The sequence below is a fragment of the Hemitrygon akajei genome, chromosome 25 (genome assembly GCF_048418815.1).
Source record: "Hemitrygon akajei chromosome 25, sHemAka1.3, whole genome shotgun sequence".
Classification (NCBI taxonomy): domain Eukaryota; kingdom Metazoa; phylum Chordata; class Chondrichthyes; order Myliobatiformes; family Dasyatidae; genus Hemitrygon; species Hemitrygon akajei.
The window spans coordinates 45,668,466-45,690,703 of NC_133148.1; the positions used below are offsets into that span (position 1 = coordinate 45,668,466).

At 45.7% G+C, this 22,238-nt stretch overlaps 1 long non-coding RNA gene and 1 gene segment (V, D, J or C); one reads left to right on the top strand and one right to left on the bottom strand.

Annotated features, from left to right (window-relative positions):
* Positions 1 to 22,238, top strand: part of LOC140716598 (uncharacterized) — a 100,175-nt gene that overhangs the window by 63,832 nt on the left and 14,105 nt on the right. The window contains exon 2 of the long non-coding RNA XR_012096323.1: positions 17,440 to 17,541. This is a non-coding gene — a long non-coding RNA (uncharacterized lncRNA). The remainder of the gene's footprint in view (positions 1 to 17,439; positions 17,542 to 22,238) is intronic.
* On the bottom strand, positions 22 to 22,102 carry LOC140716590 (Ig heavy chain C region-like). The segment is given in 7 exon segments: positions 22 to 704; positions 4,471 to 4,791; positions 6,079 to 6,414; positions 6,503 to 6,805; positions 10,166 to 10,471; positions 11,391 to 11,705; positions 21,992 to 22,102. Coding segments are annotated over 6 exon segments (1,956 nt in total).

The window sequence follows — 22,238 nt, forward strand, 5'->3', positions numbered from 1 at the left end:
CACTAAAAATCACAATCAAGACATATTCATGTCATATTTATTGAACTTGGATCAGTACATTGACAGATACAAAGATTTAATACATTGTGCAGTCCCACACAGGATTGAAATCCGTTCAAACTTGGGAGAAGAAGGTCTCAGAATGTACACACAAACACGGAGATTTGTGATGAATCATGTTTGTAGTTTAGTTTAATTTCATTAATGATTTGAAAAGGTCCAAATTTTAATCATGTTTTAATGCTAAATAACCCTCTGTGATAATTAATAATCATAAAACTAACAAAACTAGGGTTTCATGGATTGAATCACACATTGTTACACACAAGATTTGAAACTATCAGTCAGAACAAGTGAGACATTGACCAGGGTGGGTTTGCTGTGAGATTTATTGATGCTTCGGAACAGGTTGGTTGTGAGCGACTCATGACCCACCACACAGGAGAAAGTGGTGCCGCTCTTCCACTCCTCAGGAGAAACCTTCAGCTGACTGGTCATTGTGTTCCAGCCTCTTCTGGGGTCCTTGGTCACCGGCTGGTTCACAAACCCTGTCTTCAGAAGGGTGTCATTGGCCATCCAGGCCACATAGATGTCTGCGGGAGAGAACTTGGTGACCAGGCACATCAAGGTCACAGTCTGATCGGTGTCTACCTCATCCGATGATGGGGGGAGGAGGTAGACGTGAGGACGAGTCACAACACCACCTGGAACAGAGAGAATCTCAGTCAGAATGAATCTTCCAATAATTCCCTCCTTACCCAACACATTCTGGTCTTGTACCTACATGAACAATTTCTAAATCTGAGAGACTTCACTTTATCTGAAACTAAAGGCTTTTCCCTTTCTGCTCATCATTGGGATTTGTGGAGTGGAAATCTTGAACCTGCTGCATTTTACAGCTTCCAGCGAGGTTAGTCCATTCAGTTCAATCAATGGGAGTCGCTGAACACAGCAACTCGACAGAAAGTGGAACTCAGCCCCTGGACTTGCATCATCCTGTGCTGTTTGTTCCATCTCCCCTGGAGCAGGGGTGGCAGTCTCAGCTGTGTACGTGTAGAGGGAGTGAGAACCTGTGGAACTCTCTCCCACAGAAAGCACTTGAAGACTTATCATCTAATATATTCAAGAAAGGGTTGTATGTACTTTTTGGGTGAATGGGTCAAAGGATATCTGGAGAAAACAGGAGCAGAGATTGAATTTGGATGATCAAAAGAACGAGGTGGAGGATAACTGCATTGCTGAGGGATTGGAGGAGGGGCAGGGTTTCAGATTTCTGGATGATTGGGACTTCTTTTGGGACAAGTGTGACCTGTACAAAAAGGACAGGTTGCACTTGAATCCAAGGGGAACGAATATCCTGGCAGGGATGTTTGCTACAGCTACTGGGGAGAGTTTAAACGAGAATTGTTGGAGGGTGGAAACTGACCTGAAGAGATGGAGGAAGAGGCAGTTGGCTCACAAATACAGAAAGTTTGCAGACAGTGCAAGACGGAGGATAAGCAGGTGATAGAGAAGGGAAACACTCAGACCAATGGTTTGAGATATGTCTATTTTAATGCAAGAAGCATATGAACAAAGAGGATGAGCTTAGAGCGTGGATCAGTACTTGAAGCTATGCATTACAGAGATTTGGATGGCTCGGGGGCAGGAATGGTTACTTTGAGTGCCAGGCTATAGATGTTTCAGAAAGGCCAGGGAGGGAGGCAAAAGAGGTGGGGGTATGGCACTGCTGATCAGAGATAGCGTCACGGCTGCAGAAAAGGAGGAAGTTATGGAGAAATTGTCTACGGAATCTCTGTGGGTGGAAGTAAGGAACAGGAATTGGTCAATAACTCTACTGGGTGTTTTTTTATAGACCACCCAATAGTAACAGGGATGTTGAGGAACAGATAGGGAGACAGATTCTGAAGAAGTGTAATAATAACAGGGTTGTCATGGTGGGAGATTTTAATTTCCCAAATATTGAGTGGCATCTTCCTAGAGCAAGGGGTTTAGATGGTGTGGAGTTTGTTAGGTGTGTTCAGGAAGGATTGTTGACACAGTATATAGATAAGCCTACAATTCGCAAGGCAGTACGATCTGGTATTAGGAAATTAACCTGGTCAAATGTCAGATATATCAGTGGGAGAGCACTTTGGAGATAGTGATCACAATTCTATCTCCTTTCCCACAGCATTGGAGAGGGATAGGAATAGACAATTTGGGAAAGCATTTAACTGGAGTAAGGTGAAATATGAGGCTATCAGGCAGAACTTGGAAACATAAATAGGGAAAGGACATTCTCAGGGAAGTGCACAGTAGAAATGTGGCAAATGTTCAGGGGATATTTGTGTGCAGTTCTGCATAGGTACGTTCCAATGAGACAGGGAATGGATGGTAGGGTACAGGAACCATGGTGTATAAAGGCTGTTGTAAGTCTCGTCAAGAAGAAAAGTTTACGAAAGGTTTGAAAAAAACTAGGTAATGATAGAGATCTTGAAGATTATAAGTCTTGCAGGAAGGAGTTTAAGAATAAAATTAGGAGAGCCAGAAGGGGCCATATGAAGGCCTTGGCGGACAGGATTAAGGAAAACCCCAAGGCATTTGTCAAGTATGTGAAGAACAAGAGGATAAGACGTGAGAGAATAGGACCAATCATGTGTGACAGGTGAAAAGTGTGTATGGAACCAAAGGAGATAGCAGAGGTACTTAATGAATACTTTGCTCAGTATTGACTATGGAAAAGATTTTGGCAATTGTGGGGATGGTTTGCAGTGGACTGAAAAGCTATTAAAGATATTAAGGAAGAGGATGTGCTGGAGCTTTTGAAAAGCATCAAGTTGGATAAGTCACCGGGACCAGATGAGATTGTACCAGGCTACAGTTGAGGGAGGGGACTGATGAGCCTCTGGTGATGATCTTTGCATCATCAATGGGGACAGGGGAGGTTCCGGAGGAGTGGAGGGTTGCGGATGTCATTCCCTTATTCAAGAAAGTGAGTAGAGATAGCCCAGGAAATTATACACCAGTGAGTCTTTCCTCTGTGGTTGGTAAGCTGATGGAAAAGATCCTGAGAGGCAGGATTTGTGAACATTTGGAAAGGCATAACATGATTAGAAATAGTCAACATGGCATTGTCAAAGACAGATCATGCTTTACGAGCCTGACTGAATTTTTTGAGGATGTGACAAAACATATTGATGGGGGTAGAGGATTAGATGTAGTGTATATGGATTTCAGCAAGATATTTGATAAGGTACCCAATGCAAGGCTTATTGTGAAAGACTCATGGGATCTAAGGGGACATGGCTTTGTGGATCCAGAATTGGCTTGCCCAGAAAAGGCAAAGAGTGGTTGTAGATGGGTCATATTCTACATGGAGCTCAGTGACCAGTGGTGTTCCTCAGGGATCTGTCCTGGAACCCTTACTCTTTGTGGTTTTATAAATGACCTGGATGAGGAAGTGGAGGGATGGGTTAGTAAATTTGCTGGTGGCACAAAGGTTGGGGCTGTTGTGGATAGTGTGGAGGGCTGAGAAGTGGCAGATGGAGTTCAACCTCGATAAGTGTGAGGTGGTTCCTTTTGGTAGGTCAAATATGATGATAGAATATATTATTAATGGTAAGACTCTTGGCTGTGTGGAGGATCAGAGGGATCAGAGGAATCCTGAGGTCCGAGTCCATAGGACATTCAAAGCTGCTACACAGGTTGACTCTGTGGTTAAGAAGGCATATAGTGGATTGGCCTTCATCAATCATGTGATAGAATTTAGAAGCCAAGAGATAATGTGGCAGCTATATAGGACCCTAGTGAGACCCCACTTCTACTCAGACCTGGTTGCCTCACTGCAGGAAGGATGTGAAAACTACAGAAAGGGTGCAGAGCATTTACAAGGATGTTGCCTAGATTGCGGAGCATGCCTTATGAGATTAGTTGAGTGAACTGGGCCTTTCCTCCTTGGAGCGGCAGTGGATGAGAGGTATTCTGATGGAGGTATATAAGATGACGAGAGGCATTGATCATGTGGGTAGTCAGAGATTTTTTTTCCCAGGGCTGAAATGGTGAACACGAGAGGGTACAATTGGAAGTAGGTACAGAGGAGATGTCAGGGGTAAGATTTTTACACAGAAAGTGGTGAGTGCATGGAATGGGCTGCCAGTGGCAGTGGTAGAGGTGGAAACGATAGGGTCTTTTAAGACACTCCTGGATAAGTACATGGAGCTTAGAAAAATAGAGGGCTATGGGGAAGCCCCAGTAATTTCTATAGTAAGGGCATGTTTGGCATAGCTTTGTGGGCCGAAGTGCCTGTATTGTGCTGTAGGCTTTCTATATTTCTATGATCAGCCAAAACCAGATTGAATGGTTGAGCAGATCGAGAGCCCCAGTGACCTGCTCCTGTTCTCATTTTCTATAGTCTATCACAGTGCTGGATAGCGATAAATCTGTCCAATTGCTGAGATCAGACTCACACTGAATTCTGTCCACACGTACCTGTGTTCTTCCTGATGGATTTCTTCACTGGTGTTGGCAAACTCTCGTCCTCTATCACACACGAGTACTCAGCCCCACTGTTCCACTCTGCAGCAGGGACTGTCAGTCTGCTGGTGATCTTGTCTTCACCTTCGTTGCTTTCTGGACCCAGAGTCCTGACCCCATCTTCTCTCTTCCTTCCGTCCACCTGCCAGGTTACACTGAATCCCTGTAAATCACTGTGAACCACCTCACACAGAATGGTCGCTGTCCTCTTTGTCCAGATCTCTTCGAAGGAAGGTTTGCTTAAAGTGACTGAGGGGTGGGTATCTGGACAGACATCTGGGAGAAACGTCACAATTATTATCTCACCATTCCCTAATGAACAAGTTTCTCACTGACAAGACCAGAATTTCTTGTTTATCTCTGGTCAATGATTTGCCAGTCCCGTCAAGACAAGTTGAGACCCATCACCTTTGGTGAAGAAAGGAATGTCCCCTATTGAGCAGACAGGGTAAACACCCTGAGGGAACGAAAATGAACAGGATTGGCCCTTACATTGTTTTTGAGGTTTCATGGTCACTTAAACTGTTACCAGCCACTTATTAAAACGAATACAGAAAATGCCCAGTATTTCAGAGTGTGACTGTGGAACAGGAAACAGAGCAAAGTTTCACGTGAAAATATTTCAGAAAATACACTTCATATTTCAAAACAAAAGTAGCAGAAATATCTACTTTTTGTCACAAATGCTGAAAGGTACCTTATTTGTCTATTAAGTGCAACTTAAATTGGCTGCAGCTTTGTCAGAATGTTGTGTGTTCAAGCTGCCCTCCAGAGGCTTCTACACATTGTCCAGGCTGACTATTCCCACACAGGAGCAGAGGGAGAGCTGCTCTGCTGGAAATTCAGTCACAACTGAGACACTAATCAGGGGCTGGGATTATGTTCAAAGGTAAACGGAGGGAGCATTTTGAATACAAGTATTAGGGATTTCCGAGTGCCTGTCCAGTGAAATGGTCTGGATTCTCCTCAAGTTATAAAGCATTTTCTGAGAGACAGTTATTTATATGGTGAAACTTCTGGATTATGTTGGCTGCGAGCAGAGAACAAACTGATGATTGGCTGGGCAAGATTCCAAAAATTAAGACGTTGAGGTTGAGTCAATGGACGATCCAGTATTTGGCTCACTACTTTATGAGACTTGACTCACCTCAGCACTGAGCCTGGCTCCGTGGCCGTGGCCTGCAGCCATCGGTCTCCTGGACCGGTTGCAGTGCTGAACTGGTGACGTGGCTGTGGATTTACTTCAGCGGACTCTGCGGTTCAGGTTCTGTGGACTGTTTGTTTGAATTTTTTTATTGTTTGCACAATTGTTCTTTCTTTTTCACACATTGGATGTTTGACCCTGAATTCTATTGTGTTTCTTTGTTTTGTGACTGCCTGCAAGAAGAGAATCTCAAGGTTGTATTTGGTGCACAGACTGTGATAATAAACGTACTTTGTACTTTGAACTTTATCAGTTCACTCACATAACTAAACCAGGGCTGCACCGTGATTTAGTGTTGACCTTGAATTCATAGCACAATGTAAACAATTTCAATAATGGGGTGAGTCCCAGGACCCTACCTGGGACGTTCTTCACTTGCTTCTTGATACGGGTGTCGGAGGGACGATGAATCACGGTACAGCTGAAGACTGATTCTGTCTTCCACTCCTCTAAACTCATGGTCAGGAAGTGTCTGGCACTGAAAGTTCCCCCCTGCTCCAGAGCTGTCGGTGTAGTGCTGGTGTTGGAGGTGATCACGGTGCTGACGGTGGTAGCGGTGTTGTTTATTTCCCAGATGACATTTATTTGGTCCGGGTAGAACCCAGAGACCACACACTCCAGTGTGGCCGTTTTCCTTTTCTTGGTCTCTTCCTGAGGTGGAGGCAGCAGTCTGACCTTGGGACGTTTTATCTCGACTGGAATAGACAAGAAAACAAAGGAAGTGTCAAACATTTTGACTCAGGTAACTAATGCTGGCCATTTAATCGCTGGTCTCTTGCCCACCTTTGGTACTATTGGTCCGTGCTGACACTCGGGAAGATGAAGGAGATTCCTGAGCAGAGCACTCGTACTCCACCCCACTGAACCACTCCTCCACACTGATCTGGAGTTCGCTGAGGACTCTGTATCGGGACCCGTCCCTCTCCGCTTGATGAGTGACAGGTCCTTTAGTTTTCTCCTTCCCGCCCACGTGCCAAGAGATGTGGATATCTTCGGGATCTGTACAGATAACCGTGCACTTCACGGTAGCAGTCTTGTCGATCCATATCTCTTCAATGTCAGGGTTTTGAATAAAGACAAACAATTCTGTGGATTAGAAATACAAGATTTTAGAATCTTAATGGAAACTTTTCTCTTGGTTGTGTTAAGACAGACAGATCATCAGTACGTTAGGGTTATATTTACTGCAGAGTAGAAGAAACACACCAGGTTGATTGGTGTGGTATACACTGCTGCAGGTTTTAACAGAGAAAATAAGATAAAAACAACATGCCATTTGATTTAAATCTTGTTGCAATGACTGTGACCGGTGAGGCTGAGCATTGTTTAGTTACTGTGTAACACAGTGACGGAAAGATGCATGCAGATTTCTCAGCAGAGACACAGCTCAGTATATTCTTTGCTTGGAGACTCAGTGCCATTGATCAGTAACAATGAGCACTGTGACTCAATGAGAATCCCTTTCTCCATCTGGGCTGAGCCTGGGATTCACTCAGTTTAATAACTTCACATCCTGATATCCCAGTCTTACTGTGACTGTGTCTCTACCCATCACGGCAATCTTCGCAATGTCAGGAAATGTTGCATTTGCCCAGCTCCAGTCACTCGTACAGCTCACTCCTTCTGTTGGTGGCTGTGTTTTTAGCTGTCTTGCTTGCAAACACGGAATCTCACTCAGTAACCCTCCATGGTTGATTCCAGTCACTCCTGTTTGAAATGAGCAGCTGTGGTTGGAGAGTCTCCATCAGTTGCTGGACTGAGGATGTGGAGACTCAAGCTCAAATTTCAATCTGGCAGTGGGAATTTAAATTTAGTAAATAAATGCATTCTGAACTAAAAACATGCATTACTGATGTGGACTGTGGAAGGATTTGCACTGTCATAAAACCTATCCAGTTCACCGTTGTTGTTCAGGGAAGGAAATCTGTCGTCCGTATCTGCTCTGGCTGACATGTGACTCCAGACCTGCAGCAGTGCAGCTGAACCTTCATCACCATCGGAAATGGCCCCACAAGTCCCTCAGTTCTTGAGCAATCAGCGAGGGACATGAAATGCAGCCCTTGCCACAGCCCTCAATACTTCTGACTGGGTTCGTGTCATTTTTTTGTGATTGTGCTCCGGTGAAGTTGTTGAGGTTTGAATATGTCAAAGGAACATTCTAAAAGGAAGTGATGATGAATCCCTGTGAAGAAAGGAAGTGTTTGGAACAGTAACGTAACCCATGAAGTCACAGAAATCTCCCACTTGCTACTGATCGGGGATTATTTCCAGACTACATCCTTTCACCCATTTCAAAACCGAATCACTGGAAGGGGAATGGAATGGAATGAAATTTGTTGCATGTTCTCCCAAAGCAGCATCGTGGAATCAGTTACACAGATGACTACATGCTCTCTGTGGCATTGAGAGGCCCGGTTACATTGTTCTTGATTGACTTCACTCTCGTGTGTCTTTGCAGAAAGAGTGAATCTCCTTGTGCTGGGTGCTCAGTACCCGTGGCCGCTGTTGGAGCTCACGTTTCACACACACTGACCGTGGGATGGAGTCATCTTGTTTGGTGATGTATGCTAATATCTATTTCTCAGCCTCCTTCCAGGTCCGACAGTGACCCCATAAATACAAGAGATTCTGCAGACGCTGGAAATCCAGAGTAACACCCACAATAGCCTGGAAAAACTCAGCAGGTCAGGCAGCACCTATGGAGAGGAATAAACAGTCGACATTTTGAGCCGAGTCATCTTGAACGGTCTTGACCTGAAATGTTGACTGTTTATTCCTCTCCATAGATGCTGCCTGACCTGTTGAGTTCCTCCCGTATTGTGGGTGTGTTACTAACAGAGACTCTGTAGTTTGATAATGTCAGATGTTTTCCATTCATTAGCCCTTCTCTTTGTGACAAAAAAAATGGTGAACACCTTCCTTCCTAAAACACCAGTGGGTTGTTCTCGGTCTCAACATGGACCCTAATGTTGCATGGTGAGGAACTTGTAAAGAGCGGTGGATAGACACTGCAGATAATCTGTGAATTTAGGTTTAATCCATGTCATGATGACGTCAAAGACATATTTATTAAGATGTTCGCCCGTATCCTGTATCAGAGAAATGGCCTTGATGTGCTGCTGTTCCAGACACATTTTGATAGTTGTTTCAAAATCTGTTGAATCTTGGTGGCCAGAGGTAGTAATCCCTTCTTGTTTAATAGTTAATTGGCAGCCCTGATATTCAAAACATTCTCCTCAAGATCCCAAAATGCTAATATTATTCTTCTTGTATTTTTTATATTAGCACTGGGGCATTCTTTGTGATTACTGAATTCTTCTTTTTGACTGATATCCGTTTCTGGGAGATGGGACAAGGGAACTATGCAGGATTTTCATCCACAACTTCTGAGACTGAACAGGACACTAAACTGATCCTGTGTTCTTTCTCTCCATTTTGCCCCAGGATTAATATTAAAGGGTTCATCCAACATTTTACTGCACCAGTGAGATATTTAACTTGCATCCTCCTCCTCCTTCCCTTCCTGCCCCACCAAAAAAAAAGCTTCAGTTCTTGCCATCTGGAGTCAGATTCCTGAACAGAACTGGTCAAGCAGTGGGACTGGAGTCTGAGTCACAGTGAACCAGCAATGTCAATAAAAGAAATGGACGAGCTAGGGGGCAAGAATCTGAATTGGTTGTTATCACCACCTACTATTACACTTTGATCCCAATGGATAACATGTGTTTGATGTAACTCCACTAGAAAGGTTGTAATAAAATTCAATCACGTATTTAATACACGCCAATCACTTTATTTCACACTTTCCCCCATGGCAATGATACTGATGTTGAGTCCCATCAGGGAATAACACATTCGTACTAGTCTGTTGGATGAACGTCGGCACACACTTCGAACAATCTTCACCTGGAACTGGAAGATTCACATAATTGAGCATTAGACTGCGGAAGTTCCATATTTTCCCAATACCTCTCCTATGTTTTAGGAAACTATAGGGATGAGGTCACACAAAGCACAGTAGGCTGCTTCACCTTTTCCCGCACTATACAACATGAGGAAATAAACCAAATTTCAGGAGTTTGGGGTCATTTTTTAAAAAAACCCAGGGTTCGACATTCCAGTAAGTTCACAATCTATCGAGTAGCCACTAGAAGCAAAAGCAGAGTTTGGAGACTTGGGAAAATAATGATTGGGACGTCTATTTTCCTCGATGCCCCATTCTCTTAACCCGTGACATAGTGGAAACTAAAACTGTGAGAGTAAAAGGGGGATGGTTTCCACCCTGATGTTGGGTTAAAAGTAGGGGCAAGTTCAGTGTCAGAAAACCAACCACCGAACATCTTTTCTCTCCCACTAATGTTGATGTTTTGGACATGAACTCAGCCTGAGCTCAGTACAAGGCTGAGTTGTAGATGGTAAATGGGTTTCCCCACAGATACCACTCACCACTTTGATATGTCACGTTGATGCTTTTCTGGAAATTGGAAGGTGTGTGGGTCACTTCACAAGTGTACTTGTCTCCACTGGTCCACTGGTCCATCGGCACCGTCAGGTAATTGATGGTTTCAAAGCTTGAGCAGTTTCTCATTGTCGAGGGGAGAGTGGTACCCATTTGAATGGATCCAGCTTTTGTCCAGGAAACCTGTATCTGGTTGGGATAAAATCCGGATATCAAACAGCCCAGGATAGCTTGTTGTTGACTGTGGACATCCTTCAAGGTTGGAACAAGGGAACTGATCTCTGGAGGCTGAGCTGTAAAACATTATTATAACTTTAATTAAGATCAACTCTATCACCCCAACATCAGGGGCAAAATTCCCCAACAGTAACCCTCTCCACAATGCTGCTGATTTACCTCTGACCATTGACATGGTGAATCCACAGTGAGATGCTATGACTGGGAGGGCTGTCAGTATAACTGAGGTCTCCCAAACAGAGTGTGCCTCTATGCAGTGATGAAGGAGAAGGGTGGGTAAATGAGGTTGAGGTACAATGAGTTGTTTGGTGGAGTGGGCGCAGGCAGCAGGAATCCAACACCTGTTGCTGTTTGTAGGAGAAGATGAGGTGGAACTACTTTCACTGGCAGGAGGCTTGGGAACAGACTTTGGTTCAAGAGGCCAGGCAGATACCAGGAAGTTTTCACAAATTCACCCAGTGTTCAACTCTGGGTGTGGGTGATGTAAATAGATTATTTGAAAATTTTTGTGAGGGAATTGGATATGTATTTCAATGGGAAATATTTCCAAGGCCAATTGGAAATATTAGGGGCAATGGGGCTGACTTCATCTCCCACATAATTCTGGCAGAGACAAGATGGGCCAAAGGGCATTCATCTGCCGTGGGTGATTCTATGAAACATGAAGTGAGGCAGGACCTGGATGAAGACTCAACAGTCTCGCTCTGCTGTGATTCAATCCACCCAATATTCAGTTTCCTTGACATTAAAACTGCAGAACTAATCACTCAGAGTGGTTCATTTCAGGCTGAAAATGCAACAACTTTGCTCTCTTCCAATCTCATACCAAGACTCATGACTTTCCATTTCATTAGCAACACCACTGGGAGAGCAAATATACACAAGAATTCATGACCCCCGCACTAGTCAGCAAAGGTTTCTGCCCAACTCCTGAAGTCAGTGAAGTTTTGAATACAAATACTATCTTATACTAACTTCTGACTTGATGTCTCTGCACTTTAGCTTGTTTTATTTTGTCTGGCTTGTACCCTGCCTTGCAGGTGTAGACTTTGTTGCTGTTCCAATCTGCTGCAGGAACTCGGAGCAAGCTGCTCATCATGTACTTCATATTTTGCCCCAGGACTACAGGGCTCTGCTTGATCCCAGCTGTGATCTCTCCAGTGTCAGTGGACCATGTTGAAGTGATGCTAGTAGATTCAAAGTCCTTCACCAAGCAGAGGAGGCTGACGTCTTGTTGAGTTTCTGTGCTGGTGGACGAGGTGATGTAGACTGATGGCATGGATTTGACATCTGAAAAGGAAATAAATTCATGCAGATTTTGCAGTAAATAAATGCATTGCAGTCAGATAAAGCTGAAGAGATGTTGTTGTGTTTTAAAACACAAAATCCATGTCCAACTGCACTTACTGATTTAAACTAGAGTGTTTGTGAGGTGTAAGGACGTGGGATAGAACCCACTCCGCTGACCTGAGCTCACACTCCAGTGTAGCACCACACCAGTGATGTAATGATTGACTCTTCAGTTAAACCCAGAGCTAATCATTCTTCCCCATAACAACATTAGCTGTAGGTCAAAGGAGTTTTCATGAAACAAAGTATTGTCTACTGAGGTATTTGAAAAATCAAGCTGTTTGAGGTGCTGTTGAATGGAAGAGTTAAATGAGGATGCAGTAAATATTTGGGCTCTGTCTCCAGCACTAAATGTGAGACTGACTTGTGGCTACCAATGTATTAAACTCTGCTTCCGAGATTTAATTCAACTCACCAAAGCAGCACGTGATACCACACATCATGATAAATGCAAGCAACCCCACAGATTCGACATGAATTACTGACCCACCTGTCGGTAATGATGACGAGGGTGAGAAACAAAATGGGTGTGTGGAAAGACACTGGCCTGGATGACACCGGCAATAATGAGAGCGATTTGGAGATCCTGAGCCAATGCTTGAAATGCTGCTCGATGTTGATGTATTTCCCTCAGTGCACACCTGATGGGGGGTGTCCAGTGAGACGACACGAGGCTGTGGTAATTCCTCACCAATTATCATCAAAACCCCACTTGAAACAACTCGGTCTTTATCCACTTCCCTGGAGATGACTAATTGTTGATTTAATGAAGTAACTCACTAACTCCAATTACATTATTTCAGGTATTCTTGAGTGCTATATTTAACTAGCGGAATTAGTTAACATTTTTTAAAATGTTCTTAATGTTTGAATATTTTCCAATCTAGTTTGAAAATTCAGTGTTCCAGTGGCTTTGACAGGAGAATAAGTGATGGGATGTGTTTTGACCAGTTGTCAGAATTATCTTCAGTGGAGTTGTGGACAGGGCTTGTTCTGACCCACCTGCTTTTCCCTGCTATTGACAGCTAAAGTTGCCAACAAGAGTGGGTTGAGGGGTCCCGGGAGCAGGAAAGACAAACAGACACATGGATTTGGAGCAACAGGAGGTCAGTCAGCCCCTCAAACCCCCTCTGCCATTTAGTAAGGGAATGGCTGATCAGAAGGTGACATTGAAGGCACACAGAGTAACCTCTTGCTTATCAAGTATCTTCTATCACTGACATGAAACTATTCAGACACTCTGCTTCCACTGCTGTTTGATAAAGACTCACAACATTCAGTGAGAAAAGTGTTCAACTTGTCTCTGTTTTAATCACACCATCTCTTATTTAGAAATAATGATCCCCAGTTCTTGATTCTCTCACAAGAGGAAATATCCTCTCCACATCTAGTCTGTCAAGAACCTTATAATCTTAACTGTTTCAATGAAGAATTCCTCACACAGAGTGCCAGAGAAATTCTGAATTCACAAAAAACAAATTTATGTTGGCGCAGTCAGGATTTTTGGGATGGGGGGGCCAAGTTCAGTCTTAACTAGGAAGTCTTAACTTAAAATAGGAAGCTGATTTCTTTTAGCTAACTGGGTGTAAATGGACTCAGGAAAAGCAATTGGGTGATAAATCAATCTCAGTGTCTCTCCATGGTGGAACAGGTAGAAGAGGATCAATGCATCCTCCCATTGCCACGTGGCTCAGTGCCTTGCCAGTCTATGTTATGATGTCAGTGTAAAGGCTCCACCCTTTCTTTCTAAGAATGTGTATACTTCTTGTTTAAGACTGTGTCCAGCTCACAGTGTTCCCGATGTTTTGGCCTTGGTGAAGCAATGTTTATTCTGCACTGTTGGGAAGTGAGTTTGTCTTGACAACAATACATATCAAGGGTTTACTGGTTCTAATTAACAGTCAGGATGTAAACCCACCATCCCTGGAACCAGTCTAGTGAATCTTTCCTGCAGTCACCCTATGATTTGTTCACTCGTTCATGATGTGCCGCGTCATGTGTCTTTCAATGAGCATGACTGGGAGATTTTTCTACAGAAGAGGTTTGCCATTGACTTCTTCAGGGCAGTGTCTTTACAAGATGGGTGAGCCCAGCCATTATCAACACTCTTCAGAGATTGTCTGCCTGGCATCAGTGGTCACATAACCAGGACCTGTGATATTTACCACCTGCTCCCATGGCTTCATGTGACCCTGATCAGGGAGTGGGGTGGGGGGCTAAGCAGGTGCTACACCTTGCCCAAGGGTGACCTGCAGGCTAGCAGAGGGAAGGAGCGCCGTACACCTCCTTTGGTAGAGATATATTTCCACCCCATCACTCCATACCCAAAGGTAAGGAGTTCAGAACTATGCAATACCCCAGTGGCCATCTCACAAACTGCTTTCTGACCACAATAATACTTACTTCCTCTTGTGTTCGCACCCTCTTTAATAACATACCATTGGTGATCCTGATCAGTTGCTGCACCTACATCCTCACCTTTACTGCCTTCTGCACAAGCACATCTCAGTTCCCTTGAACATTACCACTACCAAGTGAGGAAAATGACGCTCAATTTCTCATTTGCAGAGCCCTGGCAGTTTGGATTGGCAACACCATTTCCTCCACAATCTCCATCAGCACAGGTGCACCACAAGGCTGTGAGCTTCGCCCCCTGCTCTTTTGCACATTGATTGTTTGTCTGTCCTGTTGGGAGCGGTCTTTCATTTACGCTGTCCTGTTTCTTGTATTTACTATGAATGCCCACAAGAAAATGAATCTCAGGGTTGTACGTGGTGACATATATGTGCTTTGATAGAAAATTTACATTGAACTTTGAACCCAGTCTCTCACCATTTAACAACTACGGTGCTTTTTGAAGATGTGCACCTGAACAGATGACCTGGCATTTTTCCAGATTATATTCCACATGTCAGTTTCTCATCTCCTCATTCATTTTGTCCATATTTCCTTTGCATCCTCCCTGGGCCTATCCCAGCTCATATGATATCCTCAGCAGTCTTGCTAAAATGATGTATCATACGCTCATTCGACATTGATGCAGCTTTGATTAGCTGTGGTCTAAATACCCTTCACTGTGATACCCCACTCATCAAAGCTTGCCATCCAGAGAAGAATCCATTAAGCCAGCTCTTTGATTTCAGTCCAGTGATCAATTCCCAATCCATCTCAGTGCACACCCCCAAATACATAGGCCCTAATCCAGCTAATATCCCATACAAGACTTTATCGAAAGCATTCTGGAAACACAAATACAGCACCTCCACTCATTTCCCCTTCTCCACCTACTTGTCATATCGACAAAGGGCTCCTGCAGATCAATCACCCATGGTTTTGTCTTCATCAATATAAGCTAACTCTGCTCTATTCTATCATTCTTTTCAAGGTGTTTTATTACAGTCTTTATTGTAGAATCTAGCCACTGATGTTAGGCTAACAGACTGGTCGTTTCTGACATATTTTTCTCGCTAATTTCTGTGTAGTAGTGATGTTACATTTACTACTCTTCAATCCACTGGAAAAATTCCTGAACCTACAGACTTTGGAAATAATAACCAGAACATTTACAAACTCTGAAGTCATCTCTTGCAGAACTCTGGGATGTCCTTGTGATGTAATAACCTTCACGCTCACCCACACCTGTGTGCTAGTTTTAGACTAATCCATCAAACAGGTTTGACTGCAGTCGACAAAGGCACTGTGGTGTAAATGTGATGTGGCTGATGGATGAGACCGGACAAGATCAAGCTTTGGGAAAAAAAACAGTAGGAATTTCAAGATGCAATCAAGGTCAAAAAAATTGATGCAAGTCTTCAAACTCATAAGAGGTTGCTTAGGAGGATGGAGATAAAGTTATGAAACCTTGTTTTCCAATACTAGACATAAAACAGATAAAGGACAATGAGTATCAGTTCACACAACGGTCAAGATTTTTAAGAACAAAATTTTGATGGAAGTTGTACACTCAGTCAGCTCAGGTGATTCATGTTGACCAAAAGATGTGCCAAGCAGAAAAATAGTCCCTTTCTCATTTCCTTCAGACTGAGCCTGAAACAACCAGTGAAATGCTGATGTCAGACTCCCCACTGGGGACACAACTTCTGTGAAACAGGGGGACAAGCTGACCTGTGCTGTGGGTGAAGTGTCACAGGAGAGAAAGCACAGGGCACGGTGCCAACTGGACCATGTCCACACAGACCGGGCTGAATGGTGCTGGTTCTAACCTGCTGGAACTCTCCCCACACTGCTACACTGGGAAAGGTGGGATCCCGCTGGGTTTCTGGACACTGGAGACTTGCGGTGAGGTGTATCGGGGCATCAGCATTAAAAAGCCTCAGGCAGCACCCTGCTGGGACTCTGGGTCCAGAACACCCTGACACTTGGTGCTTGGAAGTAGGTACAGAGGAGATGCCAGGGGTAATTTTTTTACACAGAGAGTGGTGATTGCATGGAATGGGCTTCCGGCAATGGTGATGGAGGCAGATACGATAGGGTCTTTTCAGAGACTCCTGGATAGGTACATGGAACTTAGAAAAATAGAGGGCTATGGCTAACCCGAGGTAATTTCTAAAGTAAGTACATGTTCATCACAGCATTGTGGGTGGAAGGGCTTGAATTGTGCTGTAGGTTTTCTATGTTTCTATGCTTGGTAATTGCGGGGAGCCAATTGTCATGTGTCAATGCTGTCATGTAATTTAACAGATTTGAAATGTCTGGGAAACATTAAAGTTGATGTAAATTCCTGTGGCAACAACTAATTTAGCATATTTTGCTTAAAATAATAAATCTGAAATGCATTAAAATATAATAATCATCCAGAAATCATTCCTGAATAAATCCCTTCCCAAGGCTCAGAATCCCCAGTCAGATGAATGGGGAATGTGATCCTTTGTCAGGTCCGGCCTGTGAGGGAATTATTGTGGTGGATTTCCCAGTGTTACCCTGGGAATTCCAGCAGGACCCGTTGTCATGTGGTAGAGTGTGGTAACAGCTCTGGAGGCATCTGTCACTCAGTAAATCCCGGGGTACAGTGGTCTGTGGAACTCTGGGACTGACTCCAGTGTAAGTGGCTGAACACTGGTGATTCCCTTTGGAATTGCCAGCCACAGCCAGCACCATTTCACCCACACTGTCCTCAGCCTCCCAGGTACACAGCAGCTCAGGAACAGGCTGGTCAGCTGAGGTCTGAGGAACCTCACTGCTCTTTATCGACATTAACCCCTGAAAACAACGCAATTGCAGGACCAAGGACCTGGGACCATTTGGACGACCTACAAACAAATAGCGTCTGTCTATTCATCTCCTGCACAATGAGAATTCAGATGAGGAGTTCCCAGTGGAGGGGAGCTTTAGGAATTGCAGGCTAAAAGTGACCATTCCCTTTCAACATCACACAGACTAGATTGTCATGTTGTAGTTCAGTTTGTGGGAACAAGATGCAGACAAGTTGGAGTTTAGTCCCACATATGAAGTGACACACTGCAGAAGTACTTGCTGGGTTGGGAAAGGCTCTGGGATGTTCTAGAGTTGCAGAAGTCAATGAAAAACACTTTTTTTCATCAAAATAAAGTCAGTAGAATAAAAATGGAAATGGCATAATTGCCAGAAATCAGACTGACAGAGTCTGGTGAAGGGTCACTGATGTGAAACATTAACTCTGTTTCTCACCCCACAGATGTTCCCTGAGCTGCTCAGTGTTGGCAGTGCAGGAGGCAGAATAATGTCAGTCGGTGAGATTTGCAGCTGAGGATCTTTTACATCCCGGGACCAGCAGGTGGTAAGTACAGTTCTGTCTGGATCAGTGTTCCTCTGGGTCTTTATAAAAACACCCATCAAACTGTCAGCAGGGTGCTGGGTGAAGAGGGGAACTGGATCTGGGTGGGTCACAGGGTGCTGGGGTGAAGAGGGGAACTGGATCTGGGTGGGTCACAGGGTGCTGGGGTGAAGAGGGGAACTGGATCTGGGTGGGTCACAGGGTGCTGGGGTGAAGAGGGGAACTGGATCTGGGTGAGTCACAGGGTGCTGGGGTGAAGAGGGGAACTGGATCTGGGTGGGTCACAGGGTGCTGGGGTGAAGAGGGGAACTGGATCTGGGTGGGTCACAGGGTGCTGGGGTGAAGAGGGGAACTGGATCTGGGTGAGTCACAGGGTGCTGGGGTGAAGAGGGGAACTGGATCTGGGTGAGTCACAGGGTGCTGGGGTGAAGAGGGGAACTGGATCTGGGTGGGTCACAGGGTGCTGGGGTGAAGAGGGGAACTGGATCTGGGTGGGTCACAGGGTGCTGGGGTGAAGAGGGGAACTGGATCTGGGTGGGTCACAGGGTGCTGGGGTGAAGAGGGGAACTGGATCTGGGTGGGGCACAGGGTGCTGGGGTGAGGAGGGGAACTGGATCTGGGTGGGTCACGGGGTGCTGGGGTGGAGGGGATCTGGATCTGGGTGGGTCACAGGGTGCTGGGTGAAGAGGGGAACTGGATCTAGGTGGGTCACAGGGTGCTGGGGTGAAGAGGGGAACTGGATCTGGGTGGGTCACGGGGTGCTGGGGTGGAGGGGATCTGGATCTGGGTGGGTCACAGGGTGCTGGGTGAAGAGGGGAACTGGATCTAGGTGGGTCACAGGGTGCTGGGGTGAAGAGGGGAACTGGATCTGGGTGGGTCACAGGGTGCTGGGGTGAAGAGGGGATCTGGATCTGGGTGGGTCACAGGGTGCTGGGTGAAGAGGGGAACTGGATCTGGGTGGGTCACGGGGTGCTGGGGTGAAGAGGGGATCTGGTGCTGGGGTGAAGAGGGGATCTGGATCTGGGTGGGTCACGGTGCTGCGGTGAAGAGGGGATCTGGATCTGGGTGGGTCACAGGGTGCTGGGTGAAGAGGGGAACTGGATCTGGGTGGGTCACAGGGTGCTGGGTGAAGAGGGGAACTGGATCTGGGTGGGTCACAGGGTGCTGGGGTGAAGAGGGGAACTGGATCTGGGTGGGTCACAGGGTGCTGGGTGAAGAGGGGAACTGGATCTGGGTGGGTCACGGGGTGCTTGGTGAAGAGGGGAACTGGATCTGGGTGGGTCACGGGGTGCTGGGTGAAGAGGGGAACTGGATCTGGGTGGGTCACAGGGTGCTGGGTGAAGAGGGGAACTGGATCTGGGTGGGTCACAGGGTGCTGGGTGAAGAGGGGAACTGGATCTGGGTGGGTCACAGGGTGCTGGGTGAAGAGGGGAACTGGATCTGGGTGGGTCACAGGGTGCTGGGGTGAAGAGGGGAACTGGATCTGGGTGGGTCACAGGGTGCTGGGTGAAGAGGGGAACTGGATCTGGGTGGGTCACAGGGTGCTGGGGTGAAGAGGGGAACTGGATCTGGGTGGGTCACGGGGTGCTGGGTGAAGAGGGGAACTGGATCTGGCTGGATCAGCTCAGAAGAAATTTTCAATTAAATGACACTTGAGTATTTGTATAAAATGATTGATGTTGAATCAGTAGATCGGGGAAGACAGTCTGATTTTAGTCTGTATTCTAGTAAGTGGATGGAACATCGGGTAGTATGAACAACCGGTGGGCAATTTTGTTTATTCATCTTTTGGAATCTGGGCTTTGCCGGTAAAGTCTGAATGAATTACACATCTGAGCTGTCATTCAGAGGGCTTTTGGATATAAACACATTGATGGGTCATAAATAGGCTCATAGAACACATAGAACATGGAACATAGAAAACCTACAGCACAATACAGGCCCTTTGGCACACAAAGTTGTGCTGAACATGTCCCTACCTTAGAAATTAAGAACTAGACTTACACATGGCCCTCTATTTTTCTGAGCTCCATGTACCTATCCAAAGGTCTCTTAAAAGACCCTATTGTATCCGCCTCCACCACCATTGCCGGCAGCCCATTCCACGCACTCACCACTCTCTGAGTAAAAAACTTACCCCTGGCATCTCTTCTGTACCTACTCCCCAGCAGCTTAAACCTGTGTCCTCTTGTTGCAACCATTTCAGCCCTAGGAAAAAGCCTCTGACTATCCACACGATCAATGCCTCTCATCATCTTTTTCACCTCTATCATCCTCCATCGCCCCAAGGAGAAAAGGCCAAGTTCACTCAACCTATTCTCATAAGGCATGTTCCCAATCCAGGAACCATCCTTGTAAATCTTCTCTGCACCCTTTCTATGGTTTCCACATCCTTCCTGTAGTGAGGCGACCAGAACTGAGCACAGTACACCAAGTGGGGTCTGACCAGGGTCCTATATAGCTGCAAAGGGTAAGGATGGTAAGGACCAGAGATCTCCTTCCCTGAGGGACATCAGTAAAACTGAATGGTCATCATTACTAATGACTAGATTTAAAAACAATACCAAACAATTATTAAGATGATGGAAATCTGACCACAGATCCAAATCTGTTGCAGATTATGATGAACTGAGTTTAAATTTGTCAGTTTTGTTGTGGTGGTAACCGTGGACTGTTCATCCATCCCTCTGCACTATTCATCTGCTTTGATGTACTGCCCTGTTTCCCATCACTCCGAATCCAACCTTGTGCCTGTCCATTGGATCACTGTGTCCACGGTGTCCTGGACAATATTTCTCCTTCAATAACATCACCAGAACAGACTGTCTGATCGTTCTCACCTTGCAGTTTGTGGATTCTGCTGTGTGCAGAGTGGCTCCACATTCCCGACTCTACAACAGGGCTGTACTTTGAAACTACTTCATTGCCTGTGAAGAGCTCGGGGACACCATGAAAGGTGTCTGTAAATGTCAGCACTTTATCTCACAACCACTTTCACTGAATCACCAGCAACACTGGTTGATGTAGGAAGGCACTTGTTAAACAAACCCGATTGGGGGATGGAGGAGGGCAAGAAATTAGAGCAGTTGCTCCGTCTGTGAACTGAGAATAAGCAGTTCATTTGAACAGTAAAGTTCAACTCGTGTCCGGTGAGTGTGTGATGGGACAGGTTGGGGGAAGCTTCACTCTGTGTCTAAACTCTGCTGCCTGCGCCCTGGGAGGGATGGGACAGTGCAGAAGGATCTTTGTATCTAATCCGTGGCTGCCAGGACAGGACATGGGAACTGTAATCTGCATTTAACTCATGCTCTGTGTACCGGGTGATTGTTGGAATCCCTTTGAGGAAGAATTTCCCAGATTTACAAGATAAATACTGATTCCATTGAATGACAGAGCAGAGAGTGAGGCCATTCATCCGATAGTGTCTGTGCTTCCCTTTAGCTGAGCAAACCCAATAAACCCATTGGTCTCTCTGCTCTTCCCTGTATCCCTACAAAAGGCAGATCTCCTGTTCCCTCTCTACACTCACTGTTGGCCACCACCATCATTCAGGCAGTGTGTTCCAGATCACAAACGTTCATCAACAAACCTTCCGTTAAATGCTCCCCTATTACACATTATTGACTTGAACGCTTCCCTCCCCACCCCACCTGCACCACTCCCCCTCCCCCACCCACCAATGCAAGTCTGCCCAGAATGTGTGAAGGAATTGTGATTTCAATTCCCTGCCTTACCCTCCTGCATTCCTTCCCCACTGCCTTCGGAACTCCAAACTTCTTCCCCACCGTACCCCACCTCCTCACCCATCAGGGAATAAAACTAAAACCTTAATCCCATCAATTAATACTGGGATATCGCCGATACTTTTGCTGTATCCCAGGACGGACCTCACGCCGGACATTACATGATGGGACTGACACCCACCTGTACCCTGGGGATATTGAGCCATCAACCAGATCATACATGTGTAACCATTCCCATCCGATTATGTCTCAATCCCATTACCTTCAACATGAAAGCAGCCGACAGTAAAACCCGATCCCAATAACTTGACACTGAACAGATCCATTGTTGTCGCTGACAGGGAACGAGTTCAACTGCACTGAAACGCTCAGCCCCTGAACGTGGCTTCAGTTGGTGCTGAGGATCAGAAGCCAGACTTGAACCAAACACTGAGCTCACTCAGCACAACCGGCCGCTGTCAAGGCACAGTCTGGTGACAAGATCCGACCCCATTCCCCTGAGCCTGTCCCCGGTCTGTGGACAGTTCACTGGTGGGGTGGGGTATGTACCCTTGTACTGTTACTGGGCTCTAGAGAAACCCGCCGGTTCGGGGAGATTCATGTACTCGCTCTAAATATCTCACTGATTTCAGTTAAATCACAGAATTCGCCAAAACCGTAAATAAATAAAATTCTAGTGCGTGAAGATACAATTGAGAAGTTGATCTTACCTGAAGTCACTGTCAGCGAGGTTCCTCCGCCCCAGTATTCAAAATAGTCACAGTGCTCCGTCTCCCCATTCACCCAGTGCAGTAACTTCACTTGCCCGTCACATCCAATAATCTCAGGAAAATGTCAACATGATCCCTGTCCGGACCGGGAGCAGCCGCTTCCTGGATTTCCATCCCAAACTCCGTCCTTGTCTCTTCAAGGCGTGTGATTAAAAGAGGCATTTTCACAGTTTTCCTGTCTGTGGAC